Raw genomic sequence first — 25,078 nt, forward strand, 5'->3', positions numbered from 1 at the left:
AGTACAAACCATTATCTGGAAATCTATTCATAAACAGGGCTATACATAGGACACGAGGTCACACATTTAGGCTTGAAGAAATGAGATTTCATCTAAGGCAAAGAAAAGGTTTTTTTACAGTAAGAGCAATAAGGATATGGAATTCATTGCCGGAAGAGGTGGTTTTGTCAGAGTCTATGCAGATGTTTAAATTGCAATTGGATAAATACTTGCAAAAACATAACATACAGGGATACAATTTCTAATTAGTGGGATAATAGCTGCTTGATCCAAGGAGACATCTGACTGCTATTTTGGGGTCAAGAAGGAATTTTTTCCTAGTTTGTTGCAAAATTGGAAGCACTTCAGACTGGGTTTTTTGCCTTCTTTTGGATCAACAGCAAAAGTATATGTGAGGAAGGCTGAACTTGATGGACGCAAGTCTCTTTTCAGCTATGTAACTATGTAACTATGTAACCACAGCTAAATTGTTAAGGAAAAATACTGAAAATGTTAAGGATCTTTTTCAGAGAGGGGCTTGTGTCCAAAGTCCATGTTATCCCATGCACTGAAACATTTTAAAGCATCACCAAAAATAAACTTCATCAAATCTGCTTCAGTTTATTGGTTTTTAATCTATTTTTTTTTCCCTTAATGTTGACGTTTTAATAAAATAAATAAGGAAAAGCAGGGACTACTTTTCCTTATATATAGACGTCCAATTGACAAAACTTGACAATTGGCGAAGCTTACAGAAAGGTTTTGTTTCAGTCAAATGCACACAATCCATTAGTAACTTTTCTAACTTCTGTAACTATACACAGCAGTATAACTTCAAATTATAGCATATAATTACACAAGTGAGAGTTATTAAAGGGACACTATAGTCACCAGAACTACTACAGCTTAATGTAGTTGTTCTGGTGAGTATAATTATTGCCTTCAGGCATTTTCATGCAAACACTGCTTTTTCAGAGAAAAGGCAGTGTTTACATTGCCCCTAGGGGCACCTCCAAGTTTCCACTCCTCAGATGACCACTGGAGATGCTTCCTGGGGAAGTGCTGCACAGTAGGCAACTCTGCCATTCAGCATCCCCATGCTCTGCGTGGAGACGCTGAATTTTCCTCATAGAGATGCAATGATTCAATGCCCCGCCCCCTTGCCGATTTTAGCCAATCCAATGCTTTCCCTATGGAAAAGTATTGGATTGGCTAAAAATCTGCAATTCTGATGATGTCTCCAAGAGGCCGGGGCCAGTGTCAGCGGACCTGCACAGCGCTGGAAATAAGGTGAGTTTTTCATGCTTTTAAGGGGGGTGAGAAGGGGCAAGTCACTTTAATGGTGGGTTTTGCTCAATAGGGTCAGGAGTATGTATGTGTTCCTGACCCTATAGTGTTCCTTTAACTTCTTAATGTGGATATTTGGAGAGAAGGCAATCCAGACATGTGTTTCTAAGTAGATACCATCTATTCCTCAATTTACAAAAATCAATGATGATTTAAAAACCCTGTAGGAAAGGTACTACAATTATTTTTGGCTGCAATCTATCTTATTTGACGGAATGTTTAGGGAAATATAACCGCTACCTAAAATTCTCTTGGAATTTAACTAATTTTGTACCAAGGATACACTGTGTTCCTTAGTTATTTAAATACAGTGGAACCTCTGAACTCGAATGGTCCCGTTCTCAAACAATTTGGGAGTCAAACAGAAATAAATGGCTTGGTACGCGAACGATCTTCGGTAACCGAACATACAACAAAGAGCTATGAGTAAAAAAATGGCTCTGTACGCAAACTATCTTCGTTACCTGAACATAAAACAAAGAGCTATGTCTCATTTTCAAGTCAGACAATTATTATAAATAATTGTAATAATGGCCAACAGTAAAATTTTTAGCAAGTTGAAAGGCAGGAACCACTGAAATAAATGTAAGGTGCTTATTATTAGAAATGTAAAATGCTGTACTTTTGGGGGTCTGGAACGGATCAATCAATTTTACATTAATTCTTAAGGGAAATGTTGATTTGGTTTTCGAACACTTCGGGATTCAAACAGCCTTCGGGATCGGATTAAGTTTGAGTTCCGAGGTTCCACTGTATTTTGTTAGAACATGTGTATAGTACACTAAATGTTTTGGTCCAACATATTTCTGGACTAAGTAAGACTTGCTCCTGTGTCAAAAAATGCCAACTAGAATCTGTAAAGATTCCCAAAATACATTTCAAATTAAAAAAAACAAAGTGAGCATAAGGATCAGAGGCAGAATAATCTTCAATTCTCTGAGATTTTAAATTATTTATACACAAAAATAGGCACAGATGACTGCACAATAATGCTGCTTCAAATTATAGCTCTACATTTCTAAATATCATTATTCAAACAGCAGGTTTAACCATTTGTTAGTTTTAGAAAAAATGGTATTTCAAAATTATGGATTCGTCTCTTTTAGTATTGGGGGGAAAACACTTTCAAATCATTATTACCAATATTCATTAAAGTATGGCAGTGTGTGCTGTAGTTACAGGTTATCTAATAGCAGTGGTATTGGGGTAGGAAACCGGTTTATTTATTAATAACGACACTGTGAATACTGAAACAGCTGACATATTGTAGGATGGCTTATTTGGGTAATGTACAGTTAACATTGCCAGGGATAATAAAGTCCTAGCAATCACTTGGCACTTTCACTTGTACTGCAAATAGATAACTGCAGGGTGCAAAAGAAATTATATCACCCCTGGATGTGCACGGAGGGTGGGCAGGAGTCGGTCAGTGAAAAATTAAGTTTAAATTTTCTTTATATAAAATGTTAGAAAACGTGAAAAAGTTAGAGTATAAAGCTGTATGAAATCTGGAATTGGTAAAGAAGCAGGTAGTGTAGTATGAAAATAAAAAAATAAAAGCCATTGCAGAAATTGTACTCCTTGCAGCTTTTTAACTAAAAATAAAAGCACACAAATGTTAAACTAGACACATTTGTATTATTAATAGAACCTCATTATCAGCTCTGCAAGAAGTAGTGTTATATGGTTATAGACTAACTTATACACTGATCAGCCACAACATTAAAACCACTGACACGTAAAGTGAATAACACTTGTCGCTGCAATAGCGCCTGTCAAGCGTGGGATATATTAGACAGCATTTGAAGAGTCAGCTCTTGAATTTCATGTGTTGGAAGTAAGAAAAATGGCCAAACTAAATGATCTCAGTCACTTTGACAAGGTCCAAATAGTGATGGCTAGACAGGGTCATATAATCTCCAAAACGGCAAGTCTTTGGTGTTCCCAGAATGCAGTGGTTAGTACATACCAAAAGTGGTGCAAGGAAGGACAACCTTTGAACTAGCGTCAGAGTTCTGGGCACCCAAGACTCATTGATGCCTAACGATAGCTTAACCAAAACAGTAATTTCTCTCTATTAACACAGTCCCGGGAGTATCACAACAAAATGCTCCCACAATAGATATACTACAGAGTGAGTTGGGAAAAGGCATAAGAGGGTAGGGTACAGGGGAACAGAAACACCAGGCATTTGGGGGAGATTAAGGAAGAGAAACATAAGGGAGTGGAGGAGATGAGGAAAAGATACGAAAGGGTGGGGGAGATGAGAGAGAGACACAAGGATTTAAGTGGAGAAGAGGGGGGGAAGGCACACATGGATGACTGGAAATGTAGAAGAAAGAGATACAATTGGGTGGAGTAACGATAAAGAGAGACACAAGATGGTGGGGGATGTTGAGAAAGAAAGACACAGTTGAGTAGTAGGGGATGATGAGGAAGAGAGACACATGACTTTGAGAGGTCAAAAAGTCTATGGTAAGGCCTCACAGTGGGTCAATTAATTTAGCATTGGGCTCAAGGAGTTTTAGAATTTAACAAGGTCCTGAATTTAGCAGGTGTTTGTTTAAATACTAAAGAACACTAATTTCTACATTGACATGCCTATGGAGGATCAGATAAGTTTCCTGGAACACAGACATTTTGGTTCATTGCAGAAGTAGTTAAAAAGTGAACAAATGCCATAAATGGTCACACTGGAGCCTTACATCAAGCTAGGAAGACAAATAATGCATGAATGTAAAGGATATAAAGACAGCAAACAAAAGCACATCTCATTTGTACATTATGAAATTAAGAAGTTTGATGTTACTTAAAAATAATGATTTGTACCCTGGAAGGCAGAGGGTTTTTATTCCATAAGATAAGAACAAAGCGTTTAAAATCCTGTATTTAATAATAATAAGAAAACATAATTACAGGCCTGCGGTTATGGCTTCAATGTTAAGGCCAAATGGAACTCCTTTTAGAAGGAAATAGCTTATGGGAATGCATCATTGAAAAGCATAGATCCCTAACACTGTGTAACAATATTCTCACCTCAGGACAGTTGTAGTTACTGTTGGTAATTCATGCATCGGTGAATCCACACAGATGTGCTATAGCAAAGCTGTCAAACTACAAGCCCACGGGTCATATTTGTACTATAATCGCTTTGACCGTCACCCTGCTTAACCTCTCCAAAGCTGTACTCATTATTTTATTACAAGCCAGCGAGTCGAATATACAATCTTCCTAAAAGCAAGGCTGGAGACCATTATTATGGTTCAAACTTCCTCCAGCTTTTTTGTTGATTTTTTTTTTCTCCAGATATGTAATAGGGTTTAATTTCTTTTAGATTACACAATATATTTTTTTAAATACATGTAACCCCCTCTCAATAGCCCATGTGATTTACTTATGCAATCATAGAATTTAACAACAACAAAAAACAACAATAATTATATGCTAGGTATTTTTTAAAACTATTTTAGGGCTAATATCAATTGGAGAATCCAATGATCTTTTCTACAAATTAAGGTTACTTAGATGATACACGTTTCCAAGGAGTTTAAGTTAAGTAGAATGATGTTAAAGGCCTACTGAAGTCACCCAGACTACTCCATCTCAATTAAGTGGTCAGGGTGCAGGGGTCCTGTCATTTTAACCCTGAAAAGTAAGACACTTTTTTTAAAACAGTTTTCCGGACAGCCACTGGAGGCACTTTCACAACAACAACCGAGTTTTACTCGGTAATGTTACCACATGCAGCTCATTGGAAAGCATTTAATTCAATGCTTTCCTATGAGAAGCATTTGCCTGGACACATGTGCAGTGCTTGTCACAGAAGCACACCTCTTCCCCAATGGTCTTCTATGAGGAGCATTGGATTGGAGAAGAAGCCAGGAAGCGATGCCTCCACAATGATGTCGCAGGAGGCGGAGAGGGTAACTTCTTCGAGGGATACCCGGTGCTGGAAATAATGGTAAGTAAATTTTTTTTTCTTTTACTTGAGCAGGTGAAAAGGGAAGTCCTGAATCTGAATATGCACTGAATATATGAATATAACACAAATTGTGCTAGGAATACAGTATTCGTTTTAACATCTTCCACTTGGCCAAAAAAGACTCAGCTGAGTTGTTGTATTTTTTAAGCAGAAGAGATCTGCCAAATATTTTAATTCTTGACTGTCCTTCTTTAAATTCACAACTGAACTATAGTTTATTTGGACCTGACCAAGGTTTACAGGAGGGCAAGCTACCACGTTTTTGTCAGTTTTCAATTGTTTAAAGTCAATTAACACCCCAATTAAGGGGATCCACTGAAAACAGAGATTAGGTGAGCATTTTTACCCATGTTGGTGCTAAGGTAAGAGTTCCTGCCTTTTACATATTTGTTTTGACAGTCAAGAGTTCTGTCTCAGGAGTAATATTGTTAGATCCACCACATCATTATGTGTACATATCACATAAAGGGATACAAATGTAGCTTGATGAAGAGATTTGGGTTCATAGAACATGCCTTTGCAATCTCACTGGTCAATGCAGCCCTAGCCACACCTCTTCTGGCTGTGACTCACGCAGCCTCCATGAAACATGGTTTGATTTTCAATCAGCTCTTACAGCACAATGTGTTTATGTAAGACATTTTTATTTCCTGCTCAGTTAAATGAACTTTATTCACACACTAGGCTTCGGCGAGCTCTAGAACTTTCATTTGGATACTATGACTATAAAGAAATAATGTGTACAGGAAAACTTGGTGAAAAGATGAATAGTAACAAACTCAATAAAAAAAAAAAAAAATAAACAAAACACCCTATAAAGTTCACCAAAACGCAGTTCGTGCATTTAAAAAAAATAAATAAATATGGGCCACTGAGCACTTTATGGGACTTTTCCACTTCTCTTTAGTTTACTTTTTGTTATATGTGTAGCTGATGCGGACAGTTTAGATGTTGATTTTTTGTTGACTACAGATGGTAACTGTAGGTTACCTCGATAGGTGACCGATGTATTTATAATATATATGTGTTCCAGCACAGGATTAGACTACTCAGAGCTTTGGAATCTTAGCTAACACTTATCGGCTACTGCCTCAAGCGGACCAGACACCACTTTTCTTTATAAATATTAACTTCCATTGAGAGTTTTGGTTGATTAAATCACAATATAGTGGGTAAACCCCCTCCCATCAACAGCACTTTCATCGAGCTGTTATCTTGCTTTTCTACTTTATTCTCTTTTTTTTATATATATGTCTCTCTTGACCCCTGTTTACAGTTTTTCCCTTTCCTAGCTTATACTCCGATGCAGACCTTTTACAGATGGTTATGGTAGGTTACCTGCATAGGTGTCTGAGGTATTTAGGGTTTTAGTATAGACTCTGTATTGGTTCAAGCACAGTGTTAGACAATTTAGAGTTTAACACTCGTAGAGAAGATATATGGATTATTGGCTATTGCTTATAGCTGGCTAGACATCATTCCCCTTTAAGGTTGTCTGCTGGTGTATGCCTGTGAGCTTTGCTAACCATATCACTACTTAGTAGATACCCCCCTTCTCATTTAATTACATCTGGCTGAAATTTTTCATTTTCACAATTTATTTTCTTTTTTTTATAGTCATTTTGCCTCTTGACTCGCTCTCATGTGTATTTTTTTTATTCAGTTTTCTTTATCACTACCCTTTAGGGGAGTTATTTGTATATATTCTGAGGAGCTATGGCTGTGGTTGGAATGGGAATAGTGGCATTTAACACCATCTGCTCACGTTCTTAGCTAGCTTACATATGAACTACCGGTAATGCAATAACCTTTGTTATTTATCTCTGTCTGGTTTCCCCCCCCCCCCCCCCCAGAGATATACTTGTTTAAATTGTATGATATATACGTAGTTTAAGGGTTAAGCCATAACAGTTCTGGTGCTGTCTGTCTGGCTGTCTGAGAATTACTGACTAATATAGTCTTTCAATTTTTTTAGATATATTTTATTATAATTTTTTCTGAGTCACATATTACTTCAACATGCTGAATTGATGGTTGGCACATGAAAAAATGCTCCCCTGCATGGCGTAGAAGCCATATACTGCAATATGGAGGTATTTTTTGGGGGGATCCGTTAATGGATTGATTGCCCTCCTGCACCACATGAATTCTCTATAGCGGTGGTTCCCAAACCAGTCCTTAAGACCCACTAACATTCCAGGTTTTGTCAGTATCTCCATTGGAATAAAACAGGGAAATGCATAAATCCTGGACCGTTGGTGGATGTCACGACTGCTAGTGTGGTCCAACACGCAGAAACTATGTAAACCTATACATAGAAATAAAAAGGAAATAAACGGACAGAACGTAAACCGGACCTTAGAATGGCCGGACTAATACGTTCAAGACAGAGAATGGTCAAAGGGAAAGCCGAGGTCAAAGAAGCCAGAAATACACAATACCGTTTAAACAAGCCAAGTCAGGGGAACCAGAAATCGGAATAATCAGGAATAGCCAAGATCAGAATACCAGAATATCAATATCACAGGGAAAAACGCACTCTCAGGAAACCAGGAACAGGAAACCCCGACAGAGCCAGGTACTGGGGTGAATTAGGGATTTAAATATCTGACTTCAGAACGTGCGCGTGCGTTGACGTTGTGACGTCACGCGCACATTCGTATAATTTTGGGGGGTGGAGCCATGGATGGACGCGACCGCATGGTCCGCGCCATCTTGGATATTCCCGAGCGGCGTGGAGGAGCGGTTCGCAGCTTGCCGCTGAGCAGGTAAGCTCAGTGAGTTGGTGCGGTCGTGCCGGTCGGGCACGGACACACATGGGGGGAGCCGGAGGGCAGTGACAGTACCCCCCACTCGAAGACCGCTCACCGTGCGGGAAGGAGCCAGCTTGTGAGGAAAACGGTTGTGAAACGACCGGACAAGACGGGGAGCATGAACCCGGTCAGCAAGAACCCAACTACGTTCCTCTGGGGCCTTTCCCTTCCAGTCAACCAGATAAGACAGAACACCTCTAGAGAACGGAGTCTAAAATAGATCAGACTTCGTACTCCTCTTGATCACCTACTACCAAGGGCGGAGGAGGAACAATCATTTTTGTGTATCGATTGCCAGTGAGGGGCTTAAGCAATGATACATGGAAGGAATTGGCTATTCTCATATGAGCAGGGAGTGCCAATGAATAAGTCACAGGATTTATACGACGGAGGACACGAAAGGGACCTATGAATCGAGGAGCTAGTTTCATGGAAGGAACCTTGAGTTTGATATGATGTGTGGACAACCAAACCCTGTCCCCCACTTGATAAACAAGATTGGCACCCCGTTTCTTGTCAGCTTGTACTTTAGTACGTTTAGATGCATTCAGTAGTGCTGAGTGAACAGAATCCCAAGTGTCTTGTATAGAAGTCAAACGGGTGTTTAATGCAGGAATATCAGTGCCCGAAAATGCAGAAGGTAAAACAGTGGGGTGATAACCTTGATTTACAAAAAATGGACTCTGACTCGAGGATTCGTGAGTCGCATTATTTCTAGCAAATTCAGTCATGGGTAAGAGTTCGAACCAATTGGACTGATTGGCATCGATAAAGCAAAGCAAATAGGATTCTAAAGATTGATTGGCTCTTTCTGCGACGCCATTAGTCTGAGGGTGGTACGAAGAGGAAAATGAAAGTTCTATGCCCAATTGTTTACAGAGGGCACGCCAGAACCTAGAGATAAATTGGGTACCTCTATCAGAAACAATGTTTTTTGGTACTCCGTGTAAGCGAAAGATTTCCTTTATGAAAATTTGGACTAGATCTTGAGCAGATGACAATTTTTTAAGAGGTATAAAATGTGCCATCTTGGAAAATCTATCTACAACCATGAGGATGGTGTTATGCCCTTTAGAACAGGGAAGTTCCACAATGAAATCCATGGCTAAATGGGTCCATGGAGCATCGGGTATTGGAAGTGGCTGTAGTAACCCAGGAGGAGATCGATGAGATGTTTTAGAAACCGCTCATATTTGACATGCCCCTTCATAGTCTTTAACGTCACCTCTGAGTGTAGGCCACCAAAATTTTCTGGAAATAGCAGAGAGAGTTTTATGTATTCCAGGATGTCCTGCTGTCAGATTATCATGAAACACTCCAAATACTTTCTTCCTTAACCCCTTAAGGACCAAACTTCTGGAATAAAAGGATATCATGACATGTCACACATGTCAAGTGTCCTTAAGGGGTTAAAGGGACACTATAGTCACCTGAACAACTACAGCTTAATGTAGTTGTTCAGGTATGATCTATAGCTCCCTGCAGGCAATCTAATGTAAACACTGCAATTTTCAGAGAAAATACAGTGTTTACATTAATTGATAGGAATACCTCCAGTGTCCGTCACTCAGACGGCCACCAGAGTGACTTCCTATCATGTAGGGCCCTAAAAAGGACTTGTACACGTCAGACGTACTAAAATACGTCTGACGTGTGCAGGAGAGAGAAGGCACTGTGTGCGCGTCTTCTCTCTCCAACCTGTCAGCAGAGGAGAGGGGGCGGGCAAAGACCGCGAGCTGAGCTGTCAGTCAACTTAGCTCGCAGCCGCGTACACAGCGCGCATGAGCGGTAGTGCGCTCAGGACTTCAGAAGTATCTTCTGAAGTATGTGCGGCGAAGCAGTGCATGCGCACAAGGGAGCGATGGCACTTCCAAATGGAAGCGTCTGATTGCTCCCTGCTCGCGCCCGCCTATTTCGTCATTTTGACGAAATAGGGGGCGCGGCTTCACGAGGCTCCCGGCGCTGGAACCAGGTGAGTAAAATCCTCTGCCTGGAGAGTCCCATTAATGGGGGTGAAACATAGAGTTTGTCCTGAGGTTTCCCCACAGGTGCCTGAGTTTGATCTGCTATTATTGCACCAAAGAGTGGAGAAGATACTTCAGTAACTGTAGTAGCAATAAGACATTCTGGAGGTACGATCAGGGAAACTTCTTGTTCAGGGGCTTCATCTGTCTCAAACTGTCTAGAGAGTGCATCTGCCTTGGTATTCTTTGTCCCGGGCCTGTATGTAATTATAAAATTAAACCGGGAGAGGAATAATGACCATCTAGCCTGTCGGGAGGACAATCTCTTAGCGTCCCCAATATAAGCCAAATTCCTATGATCGGCAAAAAAGTGGCTCTTTGGAACCTTCCAAGAGATGCCTCCATTCCTTAAGGGCGAGAACAATGGCCAGTAATTCCCTATTCCCGATGTCATAATTTCTCTCTGCTGGAGTTAATTTTCGAGAGAAAAAGCCACAGGGATGTAAAGGCGCATCAGGACTCTCTCTTTGAGACAGAATGGCTCTTACTCCTGTCTCTGACGCATCAACTTCTAAAATAAAAGGTTTGGTCAGATCAGGGTGCGTCAAGACAGGTGCTTAAGCAAATAAATATTTTAAGCTTTCAAATGCCTCCTTTGCTTCTTTGGACCATAAATTAAAATTTGCTCCTTTCTTGGTTAGGTTGGTAATAGGAGCGATTACTGATGAGAAACTCTTAATGAACTTACGGTAATAATTTGCAAAACCTATAAAGCGTTGTGTAGCTTTAAGGCCTTTGGGTAACGGCCATTGCAAGACTGCTTCCAGTTTGCATGAGTCCATTTTGAAACCAGAAGGGGATATAACATAGCCAAGTAACTGTATCTCAGTCTGGTCAAACTGGCATTTTTCCAGCTTACAGTATAAGCCATTCTTTAACAGGGTTTTTAGCATGATTCTCACATGTTCGTGATGAGTTTCTAGGTCTGGGGAATAGATGAGAATATCGTCTAGATACACTAGTACGAACATGTGAAGATATTCTCTAAGGACATCGTTAGTAAAGTCCTGAAATACCGCTGGGGCATTGCATGGGCCAAACGGCATAACCAGGTATTCATAATGTCCCATTCTCATATTAAACGCGGCCATCCACTCATGCCCTTCCTTAATTCTGACTAGGTTGTATGCGCTCCTTAGATTGAGTTTTGTGAATACTCGGGCACCCCTCAGCCTATCAAATAGCTCAGAAATAAGGGGAATGGGATAGGCGTTTTTAATCGTAATTTTGTTTAGACCCCTATAATCAATACAAGGGCGTAGGTCTCCTTTTTTAGAAACGAAGAAGAACCCAGCCCCAGCAGGTGAAGAGGATCTTCTTATGTGACCCATTCTGAGAGCATCCTTTATGTATTCTTCTAAACAAAAGGTTTCTTAAGGAGAAAGTGCATAAACTCCTCCTTTAGGAGGCATAGTGCCAGGTAACAAATTAATGGCACAGTCATAGGGCCTATGCGGAGGTCATACCTCCGTCTGAACCTTGTTAAATACTTTTTTTAAGTCCAAATACTGCGGTGGGATTTCTGTGGTTATATTGATGGTACCGATTCGTATAGGCACCTGTTTTAAACAATGACCTCTGCAACTCTTTCCCCAACTCGCAATCTCTCCAACCCAATCTAAACATGGATTGTGTTTCTGGAGCCAAGGAAAACCGAGTAATATTGGACATGTAGGGGAAGATATAATTTGAAAAACCATATCTTCAGAATGTAAGAAACCTACTGAGACAGTGATTGGTATTGTTTTGTGTGTGATGAGAGGTTGAGTAAGAGGTCTCCCATCGATAGCCTCTACTGCTATGGGTCTCTCTTTCTGCCTTAAAGGCAGAAGATGTTTGGCAGAAAATTCCTTATCAAGGAAATTCTCTGCTGCCCCAGAGTCAATCATGGCCTCACACTGAACAGTAGTTTGCTTACAAGACAGAGTGATCTTTATAAGAAAGCGGTTCTTAGTCAATTTAGACATATACATCACACCTAAGGTCGGTCCCCGAACGTGCCTTAGGTGTGCAAGTTTTCCGGCCGAACCAGACATGAAAGCCTCTGATGTCCTCTTTTGCCACAATATAGGCACAACCCCTCGTTGCGTCTGTGTTGTCTCTCCGCCTCAGTTTGGTAATGCCCAATTGCATGGGTTCGGCTTCTGAAGGTGGAGCAGGACTAACAGTCACTGGGTTAGAGAAACGAGGGACTATAGACAAGTTTGTACGTCTAGTACGCTGTTTGTTTTTCTCCCTCTCTCTGAGCCTGTTGTCACTGTCAATCATGTATGCAATAAAATCATTAAGATTAACCGGAAGGTCTCTGGCTGCGGTCTCATTTTGTATATTTTCCGCTAAACCTTCAGAAAAAGCAGCCACCAAACCACTATTGGTCCAGTCAACCTCAAAAGCTAATGTCCTGAACTCTATGGCATAATCAGCTACAGAGCAGGTGCCTTGTTTTATTCTCATTAAGGCTCTGGCAGCGTTTTTCTCTCTTCCCTTTGGCTCAAAAGTGGCTTTAAATGCCGTTAAGAATTAATTATAATCACGGGCAACTGGATTTCCACTTTCCCATAAGGGATTGGCCCAGGTTAAGGCCTTGCCCGTTAATTGGTTAATAAGATAGCCAATCTTTGATCTCTCTGTAGGGAAGGAACCAGGGGAAGCCTTGAAATGATATTCAATTTGGTTATGGAAACCTCTGAATTTTTTTTAGAATCACCTCCAAAACGAGGGGGAGGTGAAAGGGTTATGGATGGAGGTTTATATACTACAGGTGCAGGTACAGATGGCGGAGCTGCAGGTGGTACTGGGGGTGACTCCAGATAAGCAGTTCTCTGGAGCAAGGTCTGGAACGCTTGGGCAAACTGATCTAACCTGTGGTCCATAATCTCCACCCTGTTCTCACAGGCTATCATATGTTTACATAGTTCCGCAGGATCCAGGGCCCTGTCGTAAAGTCATGACTGCTAGTGTGGTCCAACATGCAGAAACTATGTAAACCTATTGTAACGGATCGCCTGGCACCCCGACTTGGTACCTCCGTTAATGGATGCTCCTAGTGCTTCCTGAGGACTCCAAGCACTCTGGCAGACACCACAATCACCGAATCAGAGAAGCATAGGAATCCTCTCTAGCATGTGAATGCTGTAGACCGTTGAATAGGAACCATACGAATAGGCTTACACTCCAAGCAGTCAACGGGAACAGCATGCAATAAATCCTTCCCCCAATAATGAGACGACACTTCACTTTGAGGGTAAAACAGGAACTCTGGACTGGCTCATCCAGCCCGGCTTTTATTACAATAATACACATACAGTCCACACCCAGGGGGAGGCATAAAATATCCAATCACATACATGGTTCAGCCCACACATCCCCTCCCCTCAGATAACATTAAACCCAATTATCCGGTACACCTTTTCAGCCAAGTTCTGGATGTACCCCAAAACCCGGGGGTACACCTTTAAATCCAGCATCGCTGGATAGCCCTTATTCAGGGGGACAACATATTCAAAATTCAAGTCATTCGGATGAACGGTTCGTGAGATATGGGGTTCCAAAGATTTGACCGACCGCATGGGTAAAGTATTCGAAAACAGTTCCATGCATTTTGGCCCTGCGGTCGGTCACAAACAAGGGAATGAAAACAGACGAATTGCCTGTGTTATAGAGCCTGGAGAGGGTTTGAATGAATTCCCTTGTTTGTGGGGTTCTTTCTACCGAACGGCGGGTCATTCGGTAGTTTCTATACAAATTTCTGGAAGTATGGAGGTCTCAGCGGTGTTTGCCTAGTCAAGTGTCCGATTTTAGTTCCAGACACTCGACAGCAAAACACCGCTGTTCGGTAGTTTAAGATGGCCGCCGCCACGTGTTTGTTTCCCGAATGGCGGCCACCCAGAGGACAAAGAATACATTACACTGATTGCCAATTACCCGTTTGCAACATTGTTGCAAACTGTAATTGGAGGCACACTTATTCCTGGGTGGTCTGGTTGTTCGGTAGTTTCACTCAATATAATGAATGGAGTGATTCTACCGAACAATCAGGTGAATGCTGCATACATATCCCAGGTTAAACTCAACACATAAATACATATGTAATATTAAAGGCAGTATACTGGAATATGCTCCACAGTCTTAAAGGGACAGTAGTCCCAAAAGTCCCAATATGTCCATCGCTGATTTTAAAGGGCCAGTAGCAGCAATATAAAGTACAATATGCCCCAAATAACCCAGGGGCCATAGTCAGCAGGTAGGAGGCTAGCAAACAGGCTTCTCCAGGGCCCAGTGGCGAGGTTGGTTTCGCCACACCTATACATAGAAATAAGAAAGGAAATAAAAGGACAGAACGTAAACCGGACCTTAGAATGGCCGGACTAATATGTTAGAGACAGAGAATGGTCAAAGGGAAAGCCGAGGTCAAGGAAGCCAGAAATACACAATACCGTTTAACCAAGCCAAGTCAGGGGAACCAGAAATCGGAATAATCAGGAATAGCTAAGATCAGAATACCAGAATATCAATATCACAGGGAAAAACACACTCTCAGGAAACCAGGAACAGGAAACCACGACAGAGCCAGGTACTGGGGTGAATTAGGGATTTAAATATTCCTCTCTAGGCTCTGATTGGTCACACGCACGTTCGTATAATTTTGGGGGGTGGAGCCATGGATGGACGCGACCGCACGGTCGGCGCCATCTTGGATTTCCCAGAGCGGCGTGGAGGAACGGTTCCCAGCTCGCAGCTGAGTAGGTAAGCTCTGTGAGTTGGTGCGGTTGTGCCGGTCGGGCACGGACGCACATGGCGGCGAGCCGGGGGCCGTGACAGTGGTTCATGAGGATTGGTTTGGGAACCATTGCTCTATAGTACAAGAAAGCAAGTCCCATGTGCTGTCAGGGTTGCAAGGTCCACCATGTTTTCCTGGACACAATATCTTCATGATGATAGGAAGCACAGTGCTGCCGTGCTGTATGCAGAACACATATGATGCAAGATATGTTTCTTAAATCATTTGGTTACCTTCCTGTAGCTATTACATGGCAGGACTTATATTGAGTTGCTCATAATGATTTCTAAAGGTATTTTTGTCCGTTACAACATGTTATACATGGCAAGCATAATTATGGATGAGCCTAAAGCCACAAATATATTATACCCTGAATTATTTATACTGCGTTAAATATAGAGTGTTTGCAGCATTTCATTCAACTTGGAAGTCAAAATATTCCATAAAAACCTTTTAAAATTAAACACACTTGTCATTGAACAGGCAAAATAGATACACGTGTCTTTACATTCAATAGCCATACAGAACTTGCTTTGCAGGAGACCTGACAAAATGCACCTTTTTCCCCTATTATTTTTTTCACTTAAAAATTTTATTTAGCGTTTTAAAATTACAAGGGTCTTTTAATATCAATAGAGGAAATCTGCATAAACTTGGTAACAATGCTTTGGATAAAGCTTACGATATGATATGACTACATGCAGGGCCGGATTAAGAACCCATTGGGCCTGGTGCTGACAGTTATGATGGGCCTAATTACAGAATCTTAGCTACAGAAAACACTATAATACTAAAATACCACTCATGCGTCATGTATCTGGTGGAGGTGGTGCTTAAGGGAAACTCACAGGATACAGCTATCAGAAAACACATACATTATGCTAATCTTTCACTTTCATCTTTCAAGTAAATCCATACCCCCTAAGAGCAGTGTCCGGTGAAGCAGGATTTTTGGGGGCGGGGTATAAGGGTGGGCCACTGATGTGAATCACATAAGCAAAACCACCCAAATGGACAAGCATGCCCAAAAAGGGCACAAAGAATTAGATGGTCAGCCTGGCGTGAAAACACGTCAGGCTGCTTGCCAATCATGGAGGTTGACAAACCAAGGGCATACTGTGCAGACAGCACCCTGAGCTTGGCATAAATGTATTTGTGCTAGCTCTACGCTTTAAGGACTGTCCCCTAGTACTCGCTGGTCCACTCCTCTTCCTACCATCTTTCTAGCAGGTAGAAGCTCCTGTTATACAGACTGGGACAGAGAAAAAATGTATGTAGTGAGTGTAGAAGAAAGGGAACATGCCACAGTGCTAGAGAGACTGAAGCAGCAAGAGCATGTGCCTTAACTAATTTAATTGTGAGCCAGTCCACACCAGTTTTGTTCCTCTACATCCCTCTTTAGTTTCCATACTTAAGCAAAAGCATTTGAAGAGAAGTAAAAAAAAAAAAAAAAAAGTTTTTTTAAATTCCAGTCTTCAGTTATTTTTGTCCAGGAAACAAGGTGGATATGGCACAATCATGGGAGTTGTAGTTTATTAAAAGCTGCAAAGTCGGAAAGGGCTCTTGTCTAAGAATATCCCCAATATGGTGTGTACAAATTATAACACTTTAAATTGAGTGTATCGGATTTCCACAAACCTTTTCCATTAAAAGCAACAGATTAACACACGCTTTCCGTTAACAATTACAACATAAATCAATATCTAGGGATTTGCTGCATTATCCAAGATACCCAGACAAATAAATCACAAATAAATCACTACTAAGTTGCATTCTTGCGGAACTTGTAAGTAGTTTATTTGATCTTGTACAAAATAGATTTCTTAAAACAGTTCCAAAAACCTGTAAAAGGATCAGAATGATGAGTACTTGTTTAATTAGGGTAGGTCATTCAGAGTCTCAGAAAATTGATTGCCCGGTGAACTTAAGCAAACATATCAATTAGTGCAATTACTCCAGGCCATTCAACGAGTTTAGCAAGTCACTATGCCCACTGTGTGAGCGGCAATATAGTGAATGTATCAATATTCAGCATCTGTCTGGTGAACACGCACTGGGAGAATATCCCTTGAAAGCACTCCAAATGCAATAAATCTCAGCCAGGCAATATCCTCCATTACCCTAGTAATGCTCTAATGTCTACACTGCAACAGAACATTGGCAAGCATAGCAGCCAGTCTGAGGAGGAAATCCATATTATTGATCAGTGTTCTATTTGTAGTTTACCATATAAGGAAGACAATGACTAGGACACAGTTTAACAAAGGTATAAGACATAAAAATGATTCATGGCACTATTATTTATATACACACACATTATATTACAACTGATAGAAGGTGGAAAAGCACCCATGCAGATCTATCAATATTCTGCTCGATAACATCAATCGATTTATTAAACTGCATAATGATGGCATTAAGGTATACTAACGTTGCTTTGTCTCACTCATTTAAAGGGACTCTTTCATTAAGCTTTTGCTAAACTCCAAAGTTCCCCGAACATAGACCTGCACGCATCCACGGAACTCGGTCAGTAACTGAGGAGTATCTGTATAGCTGAATTGGAGAATTCATGCAAATCAACTATTTAAGCCTTAGTCAGTTGGAGGTGTAGAGCACGTAGGCATAATTCTAATCTCCTCACAGAACAGTAAACTCAAGTAAAAGACAAGGGAAGAATAGAGATACTGATCCCTAAAAACACTAAAAATACAGATAAGAGTAAATCTCAAACTTTGGGACTTTATCTCCTAAAATATGTAAGATTATTAATAAACACTGGTATCTACTTTCTCAATGTGATCCTGAAATCCCTGACTTTGCTAGTAAACCTCTGATGACAAGAAATGCCGGTCTCTGAGTGGGAATTGGTTAAAGGGACATTATAGGCACCCACACCAATGAAGGGGTCTGGGTGCAGTGTCCCTGTCCCTTTAACCATGCAATGTAAAACATTTTCTCCAGAACTGCAATGTTTACATTGCAGGATTAAGACTGCCTCTGACAGTCACTGGATGCCTTTCCTCGATTCACACGGAGTTTATCCATGTGAAACTAAGCTGGACGTCCTCACGCATTGAATGAGGATGTCCAGCGTCTTGAAAATCCCCATAGAAAAGCAGTTATTGAATGTATTCCTATGGGGAAGGGCTAATGCGCGCATGCGGCTAGTTGCACATGCACATTAGGTTACCGGATCGCCGTGACATTGTGGGAGGAGGAGACAAAGCCAGCGCCGAGGGACCACAGCACTAAAATCAGGTAAGTGAAAGACACTGTTTTAGACCCATTTATGACTGGGGAAATTGAGGGGGGAAAGGGGATACATAGATACAGAGGTACATTGTAGTGTTAAGCATACAATTCTGCATTACTAACACTATAATGTTCCTTTAAGGCAGACATACTTACTGTCAACAATACTACTAGGAGAACACAATACCAATGTAAAAAGTACTTTGCAAAACATTTTGAGGCATGTAACTCCACTTTTGTGGTCTAAATTTAGGGCTCTGTGGCCTTATATACGTAGGAAACATTCCCCAAGAACAAACAAACTTCCAAACATAAGCCCACAATTAGTACTGGTTTGTGTGACTTGCCAGTAGCAGCTCATTTTATAAAAAATGTTGGATCTGGATATGTGGCGTACTATAGGACTTAATCATAAGTATGATTTACCAGCACTAATCTGAATAGCTATGATTCTATTTTATTATACTGTGTTCCATTTAATTAATGATTTCACAGGTCAGTTCTATGATTTGCTGGTTCTGGTTCACCTATGCTACCCTCATCATCTTGTGAGATCCTCCTTATTTGTTATCCGGAGGTGGGAACTTAATGAGTTTGGCACTTCTTCAAGTATTAACGCTGCACTATTTTCTTTTTATTTCTTTTTTGTTGCACCAGATATACTTTTATTATTATTTGGGTATATTGATTGTATTGTACTTGTATTTTAATGATGCACTTGATGCACTACTATATAGATGCACTACTATATGATGCACTACTATATAGCACTTTATTTATACACTGATACTGATAGTTCTGTATATTAATTAACTACGGTAAGTTTTTTACCTTATATACTGTTATTTATGGATTGACTTGCACTAGCACTTTATTTACACAAGCACACGTGTGCTTCTGATACTTATTACATGCAGTCCTTTCCAGATATTATGTAGTATTGATATAATTATCAGTTTTTACTTCTGACCTTTTTGCATTGCACTAGCACTTTTGTTTTGCGGATTATTTGCTAACTTTTTAGGATGTCATGTCTTATTTGCTTAGGGTTGAAAAAAATGGGTCTGGTAACACTGTCCCTTTCTAATTTAAAAAATAATATTAGTGTTAGCATTATTTATTGTACCTCAATTTGATTAACTTTATTATTTTATTTGTCTTACAAATAATTCACTTCTGGTCCTATATTTAAATGACTGTCTTTGTCTTAAGTGCCTTAACCCTATCTAATGTACACTTAAATTTTATAATTAAGTCTTCTCTTATTTTATTAAGTGTGTTGTATTCATTTATATTCACCTCAATGTACTTCTCCATATCTATGATTTTTTTTATAATAGGAGCCCTGTTATTAAAGGTAATACTGCAAAGCAACAAATTAAAATATGTTTAATAAACATCAACAGCATTCGCCTGTATAATAAACTTAGGGCCACTACGTTACAGACTGTGCTGGAATCCACGACCCAAGTCATGAATCAACGTGGGTCTTCACATTTGAACCCCAGATAATACTGTACGAAATCATACCATAAAATTATTATATTTTGTACTGATAGTATGTGTATTACCTGAATATTTTCCACAGACTTGACATGGAATATTAAAAGCATTACTATTGAGCTGAGCCATGTTACCAGATGCATTTTCATTTCAGCCACCTTGTAGGATATAACGACGTTGAGGAAAATTACTGTTAGTCCTTTGGTTCCCAGGACGAGCCAGCAAGCCACCATACCATATACCATGAGGAACCATGGACGGCGCTAGAAGAGAAACGGATAACTTTAATTATAACGTTGCAATGTTTCACTAACAATTATTCAGCAATAAAAGAAGTATGTATGATGAAAGCTGTAACACCGGGTAGGAAATTGCATCCATGGTGATTGCTCCATTTTAGAAACACTTTGCTTCCAGAATTATTTGTTATACATACTGCCCCAAATCTCAGCAAAGGTGGACCTCAATAACATAACAGCATAGTGAGAAGAAAAGGCTACAGTGTCCGCAAAAGCTCTCTTGTTGCAATCATTATGCAGGGGAGGGCTGGCAGCCTTAGGCCTGAGGAAGTGGCGTACATACCAGGGTCGCAGGGGTCGCGGCTGCGACCGGGCCCGGCCCACCAGGGGGCCCGGCCGCCCCTGCGACCCTGTATGTACCCACTGGGCCAGCCTCTTCTCCTGGGGGCCCCAGGAGCCGGCCACCTCCGGGCCCCCCGAGGCTGGCCCTGCTTACCCTGCTGGGCTCCTAGGCGGCCGGTCAGGCTGGTGCGCGAGGGAGCACTCTCCCCTGAGTGCTTCCTCTTCAGCTCCCTCGCGCACCGCACTGATACCGGAGCCAGAAGATGACGTCATCTTCCGGCGCCGGCATCCCTACGCGGCGCGCGAGGGAGCTGAAGAGGAAGCACTCAGGGGAGAGTGCTCCCTCGCGCACCAGCCTGACCGGCCGCCTAGGAGCCCAGCATCACCACTGGACCCCAGGGAATCCCCTCAGCACTCCAAAAGGTAGGGAGGCTGGGGGGATTAAATAAAAAAAAAAAACATGTGTAAGTGTGTGTGAGTGTTAGTGTGTGTGAGTGAGTGTGAGTGTGAGTGTTAGTGTGTGTGAGTGTTAGTGTGTGTGAGTGAGTGTTAGTGTGTGTAAGTGTAAGTGTGTGTGTTAGTGTTAGTGTGTGTGAGTTAGTGTGTGTGAGTTAGTGTGTGTGAGTTAGTGTGTGTGTGAGTGTGTGTGTCTGTTAGTGAGTGTCAGTGAGTGTGTTACTGTGTGTGTCTGTTACTGAGTGTGTTTGTGTGTTAGTGAGTCTGTTTGATGTCTGTTAGTGAGTGTGTGTCAGTGAGAGTGTATGTTTTGTAAGTGAGTGTGTATGTATGTCTGCCGCTGAGTGTGTCTCTGTCAGTAAATGTGTGTGTCTGTTAGCTAGTGTGTATGCATTTGTTCGTGAGAGTGTGTGTGTGTGTGTGTCTTCATCACTTACCTTTCTCCAGCGCCGGACTCCCATGGCGCTGGGGATCCCTCCGCCTCTCACCTCCGAATGCGCATGCACGGCAAGAGCCGCGCACGCATTCAAATCGCCCATAGGAAAGCATTACTCAATGCTTTCCTATGGACGTTCAGTGTCTTAAAATGGCGGAAGCGCCTCTAGCGTCTGTCAGTGAGACAGCCACTAGAGGCTGGATTAACCCTCAGTGAAACATAACAGTTTCTCTGAAACTGCTATGCTTTCAGCTGCAGGGTTAAAACTAGAGGGACCTGACACCCAGACCACTTCATTGAGCTGATGTGATCTGGGTGTCTGTAGTGGTCCTTTAAGTGTGTGTGCATACCGCGTCGCAGCCCTGCCCTGCAACCCCTGCGACCAGGTGCCCGCCGCCATGTGTTGCTGCCCCGGCCCGCGCAGAGTAAGCGCGGGGGGGGGGGCACGGATCAATTTTCGCACCGGGGCCCCGTGGGTCATGTGTACGCCACTGGCCTGAGGGGCAAATCCAGTCACCAAAACAACTTTAGCTTAATAGATCGATCATGCCTCTGCAGTCTCACTGCTCAATTCACTGTAATTTAGGAGTTAAATCACTTTTGTATCTGTCCATGCAGCCTAGTCACACCTCTCCTGGATGTGACTGAAACAGCCTGCATGAAAAGAAGGTTTAATTTTCAATCAGATGTTACTTACTTTAAATGTTTTTATCTCCTGGTCTGTAAATTGAACTTTAAATCACATAAAGGAGGCTTCTGCAAGGTCTAGCATGCTATTAACAGAGCAAGAGATAATACATTCTAAATTACACAAAATTTGCAATAAAGGAAATGTAAACATTAGATAACTTAACAGGAAGTGTTTAGGAAGGCTGTGCAAGTCAGAGAATGGTAGAGAATTGAGCAGTGAGACTACATGGGTATGATCTATACACCAAAACCTGATTGTGCTTTGAGAGTGCCTTTAAAGCACATCATATGATAACATAACCCAATATATGGACACTACACTTTGAACATCAGCTTTTGCATTATCATGTAATGCTAAATCAAAATATAAATATATATATATTTTTTTTTATATTACCGTATTTAAAACATGCAAATGTTAAAGCTTTTGACCACTGTGAAGTTCAGCTTTAAAATCATGCCTTCTAGCACTGTTCTGCTTTTAAAGATAACGTGCCCCCCCTTGTGATAAATCAAAAAGTTAGAAAAAAAAGTCTCTGCATTTCCATCACATACTAATAGAGTGTAACGTTTCATTTTAAATCCAGCTGAGAATGTATATTTTGCATAAAATGAAAGAAACATTTTTAAAATAAAATAAAACACTAATCTTTAAAAAGACGGACATCATATACTATGTCATTTTTTGCTAAGGGTTTGTCAATGAAGGTCACAGTTTATTCTTTAATAGATTTTTTTCTTTATCAATTAGTTTAAAATATTAAGTAATGAACTGAAAACAACCGTGCTACCGGCATCTTTATGTTCAAGTGTTTCTGAATTGTTCGGATTTTCTTTATCAGCAGCAATTCAGAAATGTTTTATAAAAATTTAAGGGCCTCTTTTTGACTTAAATCTGTAAGCTGAGCAAGTAAATACAGTTCAGTGAAATCCTTACCATTTTCTTGAAACCAGCTGAAGATGTGTATTTTGTGACATGACATAAGACTGCTGCCAGCATCTACGTACAATGCTTAGGTAAGCTGAGGCATTTTCATGAGACATCTGTCATGGACAGATGTTTAGTATAAACAAATACATAACAATGTTTAACATTAATGCGAAATTCATAAATATGAAGTAAAACTTAACCCCTTCAGGACGGAGTCAATAGTGCACGTTCTGATCAAAACAAAACGTAAACAAAAACTGGAATTTGCGCTATATGTCTGTTCACCCGTAGTTCCCCTCTTTCAAATTATATGCACCCACACTTATTATATATCATTTTGTTCAGGAGAAACAGGGCTTTAATCTATCATTAACTATTCATATATGGAACATAATTTATAATGAATAAAATTTAAAAAAATGTGAGAAAATTAGATTTTTTTTAAAATGTGCATTTCCGTCTGACATTTTAACTGTGAATGTCATAACACTGTTAGGTTTTACTGCAAAAAAATGCACAGATTTGTAATTAGCAATGTCTCACGAGTACAACAGTACCCCCCATTAACAGGTTTTATGTTGTTTTGGAAAGTTACAGGGTCAAATATAGAACATTCCATTTTCAAATTGAAATTTTCCAGATTAGTAATGTTACCTTTGAGACGGTGTGGTAGCCAGGAATGAGCATTACCCCCATAATGGCATAGCATTTGAAAAAGTAGACAAGCCAAGGTATTGAAAGTGGGGTATGTTTAGTCTTTTTTAGTAGCCACTTAGTCACAAACACTGGCCAAAGTTAGCGTTCAGATTTGTTTTTGTGTGAAAAAAGCAAAAAACGAATATTTGGCCAGTGTTTGTGACTAAGTGGCTACTAAGAAAGACTGGACATACCCCACTTGCAATACCTCGGGTTGTCTACTTTTGCAAATGGTATGCCATCATGGGGGTAATTCTCATTCCTGGGCTACCATACGCTCTCAAAGGCAACATAACCAATCTGGCAAATTTCAATGTGAAAAAAATGAAATGCAAGCCTTATATGTGACTCTCTAGCTTTCCAAAACACCATAAAACCTGTACATGGGGGGTACTGTTATTCTCGGGAGACTTCACTAAACACAAATATTAGTGTTTTAAAACAGTAAAACATATTACAACAATAATATAGACCATAAAAGTGCCGTTCGCTTGTAAAAAATGCGAAAAATGTCACTTTTACTTAAAATATCATCGTTGTAATACAATTTACCAGTTTGAAACACTAATATTTGAGTTCAGCGAAGTCTCCCGAGTAAAACAGTACCCCCTATGTACAGGTTTTATGGTGTCTTGGAGAGTTACAGGGTCAAATATAGTGCTTGCGAATTTAATTCTCTGCACTTTCTCCCTGTGTTGTCAGGCATGTCAATCAAATTTTAATTAATCAAATCACATAATTACGTTAAAAGATTATTTAAATATACACGTAGAATTTTAATATATATGCATTTATAGGTATTTAAATTCTACGCGTATACTAATGTAATCTTTTATGTAATTATATGTATTTATCTATATATATATATTTGCGTTTTTTTGTATTTTATATATAGATAGATATATATAGAATGTCATTCTAAGTGTATTCTGTTACCGATATATATATATATTAATAACAAAATACAGTTAGAATGAAATTACATATGCATATATAATTTATATTAAATTTTGTTTCAATATTTTATTTATTTATTTTATTATTTTATTTATTTATTATTTTAATTATACGTATTTATATATAATATATATATGTACATCTATTATATATATAATATATATACATATATAATATATATATATATATATGTAACATCATTCTAAGTGTATTTTAATATTAATATATGTACTTATATTAATATTAAAATACACTTTGTATGACGTTACATATATATAATATGTATATATATTATATATATATATAATATATATACATATTATATATATATATATAAATATATTTATTTTATTTTTACACATGTCTAATTTATTTTTTTTACACCTCCTACCAGCAGGGGGACTGTCTGATATTTCAGACAGTCCCCCTGCTGGCAGATCCACAGCCAGCTATAGGAGGCCATGTGATCGCTCTTTGAGAGCGATCACATGGCCCCCGGGGGCCTCATTTGCCGGAAGGGGACTGCCTGGGCTCTCAGGCAGCCCCCCAGAAGAGGATCGCGGCGGAGGTAAGTACACCTCTCTTCTTGGGGGCTTAAGCCGTTACGGCGTACCATGCCGTCGCAACGGCTTTAAAGCCCATTTAATG

General features: G+C 40.2%; 1 protein-coding gene across 6 annotated transcripts in view; it reads right to left on the reverse strand.

Annotated features, from left to right (window-relative positions):
* HHAT (hedgehog acyltransferase) overlaps nucleotides 1-25,078 on the reverse strand; it is a 523,006-nt gene that overhangs the window by 341,199 nt on the left and 156,729 nt on the right. For all 6 annotated transcript variants that reach the window (XM_063443865.1, XM_063443864.1, XM_063443868.1 and 3 more), the window contains one exon: nucleotides 19,752-19,946. In XM_063443865.1, coding sequence (XP_063299935.1) covers nucleotides 19,752-19,946 — 195 coding nt within the window. The remainder of the gene's footprint in view (nucleotides 1-19,751; nucleotides 19,947-25,078) is intronic.

The sequence above is a fragment of the Pelobates fuscus genome, chromosome 2 (genome assembly GCF_036172605.1).
Source record: "Pelobates fuscus isolate aPelFus1 chromosome 2, aPelFus1.pri, whole genome shotgun sequence".
NCBI classification, from domain to species: Eukaryota; Metazoa; Chordata; class Amphibia; order Anura; family Pelobatidae; genus Pelobates; species Pelobates fuscus.